The sequence below is a fragment of the Mesoplodon densirostris genome, chromosome 3 (assembly GCF_025265405.1).
Source record: "Mesoplodon densirostris isolate mMesDen1 chromosome 3, mMesDen1 primary haplotype, whole genome shotgun sequence".
NCBI lineage: Eukaryota > Metazoa > Chordata > Mammalia > Artiodactyla > Ziphiidae > Mesoplodon > Mesoplodon densirostris.
In genome coordinates, this window is record NC_082663.1 from 90,781,340 (window position 1) to 90,794,597 (window position 13,258).

The 13,258-nt window shown below is 32.6% G+C and overlaps 1 protein-coding gene across 5 annotated transcripts in view; it reads left to right on the plus strand.

Moving 5' to 3' along the window:
• FER (FER tyrosine kinase) overlaps positions 1–13,258 on the plus strand; it is a 470,473-nt gene that overhangs the window by 236,715 nt on the left and 220,500 nt on the right. For all 5 annotated transcript variants that reach the window (XM_060093231.1, XM_060093230.1, XM_060093228.1 and 2 more), the window contains one exon: positions 6,844–6,966. In XM_060093231.1, the coding sequence (XP_059949214.1) occupies positions 6,844–6,966 (123 nt within the window). The remainder of the gene's footprint in view (positions 1–6,843; positions 6,967–13,258) is intronic.

Sequence of the window (13,258 nt, forward strand, 5' to 3'; positions counted from 1 at the left end):
GTTCCTATTGAGATTTATTTGTGAAATTTAAATAGTAATGAAAGTATTGTTTTAGAATTTATATGTTTAAGTTTGAGGTATTCATTGATCACAAATAACGTTATTTTTAGCAACATTATCTCTGTCAACTAGAGTCTAGTTTGACAGTTATTTTGATTATTTTGAAGCTTTATTTTTGTATGCATATCACAGTTATTTTTTTAACATGGTGTGAAACTCTGCATGCTGTGAACATTAAGACTGATCAAGATGGATGCAAATACTTTAGATTTTTACATTTTTTACTACTCTAGCAGAGAATATCTGTTGTTTTAGCTAGTTCAAGCAAGGAGAACTGTACTTTTTATTGGACACTAATTACATTAATTTCATAAAAGCCGGATATATTAAGCATAGCTAAGTATCTGAATCTCAGTTTAATTCTAGTGTTATTTACTGACTTATTCCATAGTTACTAACCTGTATATGGTGCTTGATGTAAAGCCACAGTTAGAGTTTGTACCTAAAACTGTTTATCTTTTGTCATAAATATTAACAGATTTTCATAGAGATTCAAATAGCATTGTCTCATTTGATAAGTTAATATATAATCAAATCCTTGCTTTTGTATAAGATAAACAAAAAGAAGTGATAAAACAAAGTACTTCAGAAAAAAACTTTTTGTGCTATTATTAATAGGAAAATACCAATTCATATTTCTCTAATTTTATTTATCTAACACACATTTGCTAAAAACACATTTTGGCAGAGTATCATGTTATGCAGTGTAGGGAGGTGAAACTGAAAATGTATGGCCTGCTGCTCGGTGAGCTTAAGACCTGCTAGGTGAGACATTAGTAGAATTCATGAACAGAGAAACATTAAAGATGCAGATTTAAGGATAATTGAGCCAAACATTTGAATTTACATCTGGTGATGAATTGAAAAATCACAACATAGTAAATATTTTAAAATAAAACCTGGGGGAACATCCTCTACGTAATGGCATATCATTCTTTTTTTATTTCTTCATTTATTTCAATCAAAAAATACTAATTGAGCAAGTATTCTATAGAGTCCAGGGATACGGGCCAGTAAAACAAAAATAGCACAGAAGTGGAGGCTGTGAGTAGTTACTATGTGAAATTGGGTAGCTCAGTGTATTGTATCATCAGTTCATTCAACAGATATCTATTGGATGTGTATCATGTGCTGAGTTTCACTTTAAAGTAATGGATGTAGTCTCTGAATGTACCAGACAGGTTTACTTTGTTTTTTTTGCCACAATCTCTAGGCACTTTGAACTACCTTTTAAATTCATACTGTGGATCTTAAGAAAGACTAAGTGAAAGGATATACAGACCCAAAACTTGTTTGTATGGCAATTCCAAGTTTGTGTTCTTATCCTTGTACACTTAAGATTATTTTAACTGTTTTACTCCAGCCATTCAAAGATTCAAGAGAAGGCAATACGTTCCTTGAAGTCAAAATGAAATCAGCATAAGATATCATTTTCTGTGCCCCAGACACACAATTAGGGACCTAGGAGACTTCCTTCTTAACAATAAAGCAAAGCCATTCCAAGACCTTATTAATTAGTTTCCAGGAAATACTAATTGAGTGAGTACTTTTAAGACCCAGAGATATAATGGTGGAGCTTACAGTCTAGTGGGGAGCCTCACGGTCATTTGTAAATCACATGCAATATATGTAATTATAAACTCTATTAAGTGCTGTAAAGATACACAGTGCTATGAACACTTTTAACTGGAAAACTTAAGGAAGTTACGTTTGAGACAACATCTGAAGAATGAATAAAAAGTTAACTAGGAAAAGCCTTACCAAAATCTTATTAATTTTATTCCTCAGATTCCCCAACAATCCTTCCTGTTTACTGGTTTAACTAGTAATATAACTAGTCAATGTGCTTCTTCTATTTGAGAAAGCTAAAATTTATGTTTTACATTTTTATTATTGGGTATTACCCAAAAAAGGAGTGTTCTAGCCTTTTGTTTTTATTCAGCTTATTCATCTTGGCCTCTTTCAGAAATGATTTTCCCTCTTTCCTTTTTATTTTTTTCTTATGTGTGCTTATCCTTGATGGTTTTTCAGGAGATCTACTCAGGCATAATATTTCAAATTACACATTCATTGAATCCCCTTCTCATTTTGTGTGCTTATTCTGTTCTGTCTGACTTCCTTGCATAATAATAGTCCTCTGGAAATATGTGTAGCAACAAAATCTGATTCTACTTTTTATTGTTTTTCATCTATATGTATGATTGATTCTTAAGTAGCACAGTGATAAATCAGGATTTATCACTAGATATAGTGAATATTTAAAAAACAAAAATAATGCATACTCTTAGTAAAAATTCAGAAATATGTATCATGGAACATGTGCTTCACAGTTAATACCCCCTTACGGGCTCACTGTATATTCTTTGAGATCTTAAAAATATATTTTAATTATGCGCAACTATGTAATTCTTATTTTACAAAGATTGATTCATAACATATTTTTTATTTATACTTCTTATTTTTTAATGACATTACATGGTTTTTAAAAATGTAATACAAATGACTATCAACAAAATGATCTTTGTAGGAATTTGTAGAATTTTACTACTATTTTTTATTGCTTCTTTTGGAATTCACATAAGAGATCATTAGTAGCTCCAAAGAGAAATCTCTTATTTGAAAGTTAATGTGGATTCTCTCTGTCACATTATTAGTAAAGCCATGTAGAAAAACTTTAAAAAGAATTCTCTATATGTGAACCCGACCTCAGGTCATCTGAACTATAAGAAATTTACACAGATTTGTACAAAGTCAAATGTAATATTCAGAATTTTGAATGTATCAAGAAACAAGTCCTCAACATTTTTGGTGAATGTATTCTTTTTTTTTTCTTAATTGTAGTACAGTTGACTTCTAATATTACATTTGTTCCAGGTGTACATCATAGTAATTTGATATTTGTGTACACTACAAAATGATCACCATAAGTCGTTACCATCTGTCACTATACAAAGTTATTACAATATTATTGACTATATTCCCTATCCTGTACAATACATCCTCATGACTTATTTGTTGTTTAGCTGGAAATATGTACCTCTTAATCTCCCTTACCTATTTCTTTCATCCCTCTACCCTCTTCCCCTCTGGCAACCACCAATTTCTTCCCTGTATCTATGAGTCTGTTTCTATTTTGTTATGCTTGTTTGTTTTGTTTTTTAGATTCCACATATAATATTTGTCTTTCTCTGACTTATTTCACTTAGCATGATACCAAATCCATCCATGTTGTCGCAAATGGCAAGGTTTCATTCTTTTTTATGGCTGAGTAATATTGCATTGTGTGTGTGTGTATCTTGTTTTTTATGCATTCTTCTTTATCCATTCATCTATTGATGAACACTTAGGTCTCTTCCATATCTTGGTTATTGTAAATAATGCTGTAGTAAACATAGGGGTGCATGTATCTTTTCTAATTACTGTTTTTATTTTCTTCAGAAAAATACCAAGAAGTTGAATTGCTGCATCATATGGTAGTTCTCTTTTTCGTTTTTTGAGGAAACTCCAAACTTTTTTCCATAGTGGCTGCACCAATTTACATTCCCACCAGCAGTGCATGAGGGCTCCGTGAATGTATTATTCTTGACCTTAGTTGCTTAGGTGAACTTTATAAGCAAACAGCCATAGCATCATTTTTAGAATCATTACATTATCTTCATCTTTAAGGAAGTGAGTTAATTGGTTTTGCACTCTGTTAGGACTCAGAACTTCACTGATGTCAGAGGAATTGTTTTAAACAAATACTTGCTAGGAATCAGTTTCTCATATTAGCCCATGAAGGAAGTACTGCTGCTTGTATTACTCACTGTATTAGTTCATCATGATTACTGCGCCAATGGCAGAAAACTACCTTTAGATTAAAAACTAGATATGTTCTTAAGAAAGGGAAACTGAAAATTCCTATTATTTTATTCTCTACTTCTCTAGTTATAAGAGGTATATTAGAAATTTATATAAGGCTTTATGACACTAGTGGCTGATTTTAAAATTTCATTCTGTGTGAATTTCATCTCATTACTTACTTTTTTATTAAACATTCTACAGGGACATCTTGAGTTTGTGTGAGTGTGTGAACTTTCCAGTATTCATTTGTATGTTAAGTTGTCTAACTTTATAGTCATTTTATATGCATTGCATTTCATTTATTTCACACACTTATTTATCCAGGCAATATATGCCAGGCACTGTTCTTGACCAGAGGGATACTCTGATGAACAAAACAAAGATAACAATTTGTCATCTCATGAGCTTATATTCTAGAGGAGGAGATAGGCAATAAATAAGATACAGAAGTAAAATATATGTGATGTTAGATAGTGATAAATTCTAAGGAGAAAAATTTAGTAAGGAAAAGGAGGTAAGAAATTTAGTTGGGGTGAGAAAATGGATATTGGATGGCCTGAGTAGACCTCACTGAAAAGATGACATTTGATGAAAGACTAGAAGGAAGTAAGGGAGCCATTACCCAAACGGCCATCCAAGGAACTATTTCAAGCAGCAAGTGTAAACTCCCTGAGGAGTGAATGTGTGTAGTGTGTTTATAAAACAAGAAGAAAATGAGTGTGGCTGGAGGGGAGTGAGGGGGGATGGGGGATTTGGTAAGAGATGAGGTGAGAGAGATGATAGAGGACAGATTAGAGGGCCCTAAAGACCATGGTAAAGACTTAGGCTTTTATTCTGAGGGAGGTAAAAATTTTGTGCGAAATAATGGAATGGTCTATTATAAGAGGATTTCCTGGCTCTTTATTAAGAGACTGAAGAAAGACAAAGGGAGAAACAGTGTGTGTGTGTATGTGTGTGTGTGTGTGTATATATATACACACATACATATATACACACACACACATACTTCATTGAGGAATAATAAGCAAATATAATTGTATATATTTAAAGTGTACAACATGATGATTTGGTACACATTGTAGAATGATTGCCAAGATCAAGGTAATTAACACATCATCATCCCACGTAATTAACTCTTTTTTTGTGTGTGTGTGGGAATGCTTAATATCTACTCTTAGGAACTTTCAAGTATACAAGACCGTATATTTGGTTCAGATATTACTGTTATTATTACATGTTACACATCTATAATATTTTACCTTTCTTCGTGTCTTATTTTCATATAAGAATGCCTTCTAGGATATTTGGTTATTTACAGATAATCATTATTCCTTGAGAACATGTAATTTACACTTTTAAGCGTCCTTTGAAAATGTTTCTTATCATATATCCAGATTTGGAATTATTTTTGTAATCCAAGGTTTATTATTTGTATGATGACTTAATAATTGAGTGTGTACCATGTACTGTATACTAAGCAGTGGTTTGCATGTTAATACTTGTTCAGGCCTCACTTTTTCTGTGAGGACATCCAAATATTATTTCTGTTTTGAAATAAACTGAGGCATTGAGAGAAATTGCTCAGTGCATTGCACATCTAGTAATAGACTACTGTCCTTAGTGTGAAATATTCTTAAGTATCTTTACTAATATATCATAGCAGGTCTGGCTGTTGTATGCAACAATTCTTTAGTCAGTTTATTAACAACTGCCTTGAATTGACCCTAACACAAACTGCCTTGAGTTGAACTATATAGTTAAGTGTTAAAGTAACCTAATGCATGTTTGTTCCTCACTTGATGAAATGGAAATATTCATTTAAAAAGTTGTATATAAATTAGATTCTGGTAAATTGAATCTAATTTTATATTATGGAAAAGGAACTTTGTGTTTTTTATCCTTTAACTGGGAAAATAATCTTCCGGTAATGTAAATAGTATCCAAATTTAGAGTTTTGAAATTTCTTATTTCTTAGCATAGAGTTTTCTAAAAATGCAGCACGTTTGTATCTGTATTTGTACACATCACCCATATATATATACAGGTGAATTCTTTGTGAGCAATCAAATGGAAGCCTTTATTACATCATGCTGTATTGTAACACTTTTTGCATTGAAAAATAGACCCAATAAGATATTTTTTCTTTGCTAAACTTACTGCCATCAATTCATCCCTATGATTACTGACCTACATGCCTGTTTGAAATATGAAGACAGAGAAAAGGGGTCTTGACAGAGTTTGGCAAAATGTTACTAACTTGATGTTTTGAAATCAAAAAGTGCTACGATTTGACTATACTGATATATGCAGTTTTGTGTCTGCTGCATTTTATGTCTTTATCAAATGTAAGTGAATGTGAATGACTGTGTGGTTTTGGTGAAAGAATAATACATGTGTAAAAAAACCAGTGTAGAAAAACCAATCAATACTGTATTGATAAAAGGGAAATAAATGATCATCAGAGGTATTCTTAAAATACTTATTATTATATTGGATATAATTCCTCAACCTTTTGACATTATTTTTGATCTTGAAAATTTTATCAAATGGAACCTATAAGCAAACATATATACACATATTTCTTGTTCCTTAACTTAAATGTATCCCTTGCTTTATTTCCTTTGGTTATTATTTTAGCAAAATGCATTCCAGGTCTGTAAGTTTTTCTTTTTTCTTTTTTAACAATCTGAATTATATTTAGTCATTATGAACATTAATTTCCTGATGCAAAGGTAAATTTTTTTAGCATGTTGGAATTTTATTTATTTATTTTTATTTTTACCATCGTAACCATTTTTAAGTGTATAATAGTTCAGTAGTGCTCAGTATCTTCACATTGTTGTGCAATAATAGTTTTTCTTAAATGGAACTTTATTGATGAACGTAATGTTGCTGAAGCAATGTCTTCATATTTATTCTACTTTATTGTCCTTTCTCCAGAACATGTATCGCTTTGAAGGCACTGGGTTTTCAAATATCCCTCAACTTATAGACCATCACTATACAACAAAACAGGTCATCACTAAGAAATCAGGTGTAGTTCTGCTGAATCCTATTCCTAAGGTAGGTGCATATACTCACCTTTTTTTTTTGAGACTGCTTTGTGAGTTATTCCCCACAGTAAATAAAGTTCTTAGATTATTTATGGAAGTTTGGAAACAATTATAGTCAAAACATGGAATTTCCTTGGTTTTATTAACATGGGAGATAGGTTACCTTTTTATTCAGTGTTTGCAAATGGCCTGGTTTTTTTCTTTTTCCTTCCCAGTTTTTCTTGAAACACTGGAGGCCTTCCTTCACACTATAAGGTTCAGACTTTAAAGGCTCAGTTTATAAAAGATTCTGAGATGTAGAAGTCAAAGAAAATGTCCAGCAATCAAGAGTAAATTAGAATTTTAATTTTGGGCATTAAGGTTACAATATATTATAAGACACTGGAATTTTTTAAAACTACACTACTCTTCACGAAGGCAGTAAATCATAACTTCACTATGTACAACCAGGTAGCTGGGTGAGAGATTGTTCTAGGTCATTTTTACCTCTAACATGTATAACAGAACAGATTGCTTTCATGAGCTTTAAGAGATTTGCGAGGTAGGGAATGGGTATGAGGCAGGTTTGTGTTTTTAAGGTAAAACCTGTGGGGCCTGGCCTGGGAGGAACAATGGAGCTGGCTTAACTTCTGAGCACTTTTAATGTTCCAGGAATTGGGTTGGGGTCAACAAAAGTCCCTTTCCTTTGGGGGCCGTCTCATGTGAAGAACAGTGTAGAAATAGGAAAGTCATAAAACCTGGTAGGTTAATATTTGCTGATTTGAGGTTTACATATCTAGGGATGACTTTTAATATGAAGCAAGTATTATTCCCAAGAATGCTAGTATATAATCCAAATTCACCTAAAATTTAAAAAACTTAAAATTTAAAACTTAAAAAACAATTGTTGTATTTCCCTTTGTTAGTCTGGAACATAGTGTCTGTATTTGTACTTGTATTATATTACTCAGTCTTTATTGAGGGGCTGAGTTTTAACATTCTGCTCACAGAAGATTTTAACAGTCAGTTGCTAAATATTAATTCTGTGGCTAAGGAATTGTCCTTCTTGCATAATTTTCTAGAATTATGAGATGGGCTCATTCTTTGTTCATATTTTTCCAGTCACTTTTTTTTATGTTTAATTGCAAAAAAAAACCTATAAAAATTCTCCTTTAGTCTGGAACAGGTTGTCATATTTTATCTCTATTAAAAAAAATAAAAAGGTCTATTAATGTTTTCTCTTTCATCAATGAATAAGTGCTGTTGTTTTACAGAATTCTAAGAGTTCTTTTTTTTAGTTAAGGTCATCTATTCTCATGGCTTCATTTACTATTAATACATCAGTGACTTGCAAATTTATATTTCCAGCTCAGATATATATCTTTCCCACATCTAAAAATTTTCTACTTTTCACCTAAAACTGAGTTTATCACTTTTAAGTACAAAATTTGTTCTTCCTTTTTAATAAGTGGTACCACCAAATACCCAGCTGCTCAAACCATAAATCTGGGGGTCCTTTGACATCTCTTCACCACTGCCCTTCCTCCAGCATTTTAAGTGACAGGAGTTTTGTATACTTAATTTTACATATGAAAGTATGAACTCAATTCCAGTATATCCCAATATGAAGTAAAGTTCACTGCAGTGAAGATACTTTTTACCGTGTTAGGTTAATGAGATACACCTGAGTTTTCAGAGATAGTGACGTCTCATTTCACAAGCCAACCTAATATTTGCATTGTCTCCTTGCTTAGCCAGGTCTAAACTGAGAGATCAAAGCCATAAAAGAGGCACATAAAAATGCTCATCTGGGCTTGGGTAGGAGCATATAATTGCAAATAAAGCTATATCCCTCATAATATAAAATTGTCCATGAAATGAGCTTAGATAAATGGAGTAGATTCTCTGGACTGTTACATAGCCAATTATTCTTTCTCCCAACCCCTCAGCACTGGCTGTGGAGCTGAATATCCCATCATTTTATAGTACTATCTATGAAAATAACTAAACTGAAAGCTATAGAAGATTAAGGGGCTACATATGATTGTTTTATGAGGTAGAAATTCGAAGTTAATCTAGCTATTAACCTGATCTATAGTACTGATATTTGAAATATGCAAGTAATTATCTCAGTGTGTAGTAAATATTGTTATGCATTTGATTTAAAGAATCATATCACTCTTTTAAAAGAAAATCACACAGCAGAGGTTGTGAAAGTAAATAATTTTCAATTATGAGTGGAGAACAAATTGATATGGATTTTTTTATGATGGTATTATCTGTATGTATCTTTCTTTGGGAAGTATTTGTACTCTTATAACTGGAATCTCTTTCTTGATTTAATTTGTGTAAGAAGTTAATGTCTTTGACCATATAGTGTGCTGTAAAACATCTAATTTCCATCTTGCCAGACTTCATTTTTAGCCTACATAAAGAATGCTATTTTGGTCTCAATATGATTTCTGTTTATAGTAACTTAATTCTCTCTCTCCATTTATTTCTCTCTTACCCATGAGAATGTATGTATAACATCATATGCCTAACTAGAGGACACAGTGGCCAAGGTAGTCTCTTTCTTATCTCCAGAGGTACAGGAAACTAGGCAATATAAATTAGAGAAAGTATTTAACTTTCTCATGATAATAAAGCTAATGAGTTCCCTACCCACTCATGCCCACCCTCCACTGGCTGATTTCTCCTGCACTACCTCCCAAAGCCTGTGTAAAGATATGGGAGTGAAGGTCATGTTGTACACGGGTTATTGATCACCCATAATCATCATCTTTATAATTAGGAAACACTTTGGGATGCACAGGGCCTGTTCTTTATTTAGTTCAGTCTCTGTTCAAATGTCATTTCATCAGAGAGGCCTTTTCTGACTACCATGTGTGAAATAACACCTTACCTCCTTATGTTCCCCTCTTCTTAATTTCTCTTTGTTATGGTTATGTTTACCTGACATTATATTGTATGATGTATTTTTAGTTGTCTGTCTCCCCCAAGAGAAATGTAAGTTCCATAACAGCCAGAATTACATTTAATAATCAGTGCAACTATATCTGCAGCACCTAGAACAGTGCTAGCCCCTAGTAGGTGTTCAGTAAAGATTTTTTGAAGAATTTAATTTACTGACCAATTCCTAGAAGCCAGGTACTTCCAAACTTTTTATATGCATTAACTGTATATATTCCTATGAAGTAAGTATTGTTATTAACCCCATTCAATTACAAATCAGGGACTGAAGCTTAAATGGTAAAGGACTTGGCACAAGGTAACACAACTCTTAAGAGGCAGAGCTGGGATTCGAGCCCGTGTTCTTAACCATTATCTGTCCAGATTGTAGAGTCTAGATTTTAGAGACTTTAGAGAAAAAAAATGTTTATTTTAAGGAACATGGATGTGGGTTTAAGGGAAAAGAAGAGTCTTTGATTCCATAAAATGTCAAATTGAAAAAGTCATTAACATAGCAATATAGGTCTCTGTAAAAGGTAAATTACTAAACAGTAATATCAGGTGACAGAGCTGGGATTTTAGGTAAAATATAGGACTTTGTAAGATATAGGTAAGGAAGATATCTAGTTCAACTTTAACATTTAAATGGTGCCTTGAAAGTTTGTCTTTGTTAAGTTTAATATTTCTTCAGATTTAGCTGTTTAAAAAATTTTTTTCTTTCTGAATGGAAGTTAAAGTTCATGATTAAATTCAGGCAAGTTAGGAGTGAGTTGCTAAGTTGAACCTTAGACAAATGACTTGCCTGCCAGCTTAAATCAGATAATTGTGGCTTTTTGATCAGAATTTGGTATAGCATGCCAGAATATTAGAAACAGATTTTTACGAGGAGAGTAAATCTTTCTGTGACTGAAACTAACTTGTCATAAGGGGACAGGTTCCTGATAACAGCATTCTTGATCAAACACATGCAAACAAAGAACAGTTTATGAGAGGAGAGCTCGACTTTTAATTTACGTACTCTATTCATTTTTTTAAAGTTTCAGATCACTTAAAGACTATTCATTTTACTTTATACTTGAGTAATATAGTTACTTCTTCCAGTACTTACCAGATGACTAGTTTTTTATAAAATGATGTAACTCAGAAAAAGTCAAATTTTCTCTGTGGATTTTGGAAACGGTAAAATACCATATACCTTCCTGTTTAAAAAAAATTTTTACAAGACAAATGTATCAGAACAGAAGGCAAATTTGGAAGATTTTAAATTGTGAAGGAAGAAAAAAATACATTTATTGAGTTGTATAGTCTGTTGATAACACTCCACTTCTATTATTATTATTGTGTTTTGTTTTGTTTTGTTTTTTGTGGTACGTGGGGCTCTCACTGTTGTGGCCTCTCCCGTTTTGGAGCACAGGCTCCGGACGCGCAGGCTCAGCGGCCGTGGCTCACGGGCTCAGCCGCTCCGCGGCATGTGGCATCTTCCCGGACTGGGACACGAACCCGTGTTCCCTGCATCGGCAGGCGGACTCTCAACCACTGCGCCACCAGGGAAGCCCCCACTTCTATTATTTAAAAAATATTTTCAACAACTGTGAACTGAATATTATTATTATCCCCATTATTAGGTGAGGAAACTCGGAGATTGTAATGAACCTAAGCCACATTTCTCGTAAATTTCAGAGTCATGACCTGAAAATGATTCTGTGCTGTTCATCATCTTTTTACTACAACCCCAGCTAGCATAAATTTTAACCTATAGCCTTAGTAACATCAGTAGTTCAAGAACAATTTTTTTCTGTATTTTGGTATTCTAACAGTATGTAACAGTGAACTTGACAGTTATGATGCCATTCCATATGAAACTTAGTCTAACAAGAACTATAATAGCATGTTGTGCTAAGGGAAATACAGAAAATATTTGAATGTTTAGCCTTCATTTAGCATAGTTTGGGAAGTCAAATTAAACTTGCATTTTAGGCTTGTTCCATTTAATAAAATAAAAGAACCTTGTTATAGAACATAAAACACATAGACTGACTTTCAGTTTTTTATCTCAAAATTTACCAGCAGATAATTGTGAGGAGGAGCAATGTTGGACTCAAAAAATTAATGGACCTTGGAGACCACTAATGTTTCTTCTTATGTGATCTCTCAAAGGTATTTCATGCTTAAGTCTTCCTCAGACTTTCTCAAATATCATAATATTTTTAGTCTGAGGAGCCAGGTTTTTTGGGAGATATGAATATTCTTCTTCTCCATCCTATAAATAGATGAAGGATGACGGGATTAGGCAGATGGCACCCAAGTGGTTAAAAGAAAAGTCTTTGGAATTTTTTTAATGCAAATTGAAAGATAGGATTTGGTATTTACAGCACAAACATTGCCTGAAGTGTATCATTTCATCATTTTAAAGTATTTACAAAATCTTCTATATATCTATGGACCCTGGGAAACGTAGAAATATACAAGAAAATATATAAGAGGATCTCTGGTATGAACAGGGTTGCTTAACTTAACATTTTTTCCTTGTTCCCTGTTGGAAACCATAGAACAATAACAAAAGAACAACAACAACAAAATAAAAAAATCTATAAACTGCATTTTTCATGAAATTAGGAGCTGTATATTATCCACAGACTTAAAAGTACATGTTTAGGTAGCCAAAATCACCTTAGATTGGGCAGAAGTTGTGTAGCACAAAGTTAAGAAAAGATGTGATCAAAGAACAAAGTTGCTGTAGATCTTATCAAGCTCCAGCAAAAATACCTGTTGAAAGGGAGGAATTTACCCTAGATTTCTATATTCCTTGCTTGCATCAATGAATGCAGGACATGTGTGGGGAAAATAAAGTTTTATATATAGCTTAAGTGATGCAGATGAAACTGCCCTTGGAGGAAAATTCAGAGCCTTAAAAACTTAACATCGACAAAACAAAAAGAATGAAATAAATGAGTTAAGCATCCAACTCAAAAAATTAGGAGAAAAATCCACAGTTAAATAAAAGGAAAGCAGAAGAAAGAAATTAACAAAGGTAAAAGCATAAAGGAATGAATTAGAAAAAGGGAAAACAAAATATATATAATAGCTGCTTTTTAAGAGATCAACAGAAAATTAAAATACTTGCTAATCTATTCATGAAAACCCACACCACAAGGGGCACATACCACAATCTCTTTAATATATAAAGAACCTCTAGAAATTAATAAAATAAAGACAGTCAAATAGCAAAATTGGCAATGGGATGAGTGGATAGTTCAAAAATTAAAAATACAAATGGCTTTTAAAATATGACAGATGATTACATTACTCAGTAGAATAAAGGAAAATTAAAGCTATAATGAGATATTTTTTTACCTATCAGATTGGCATAA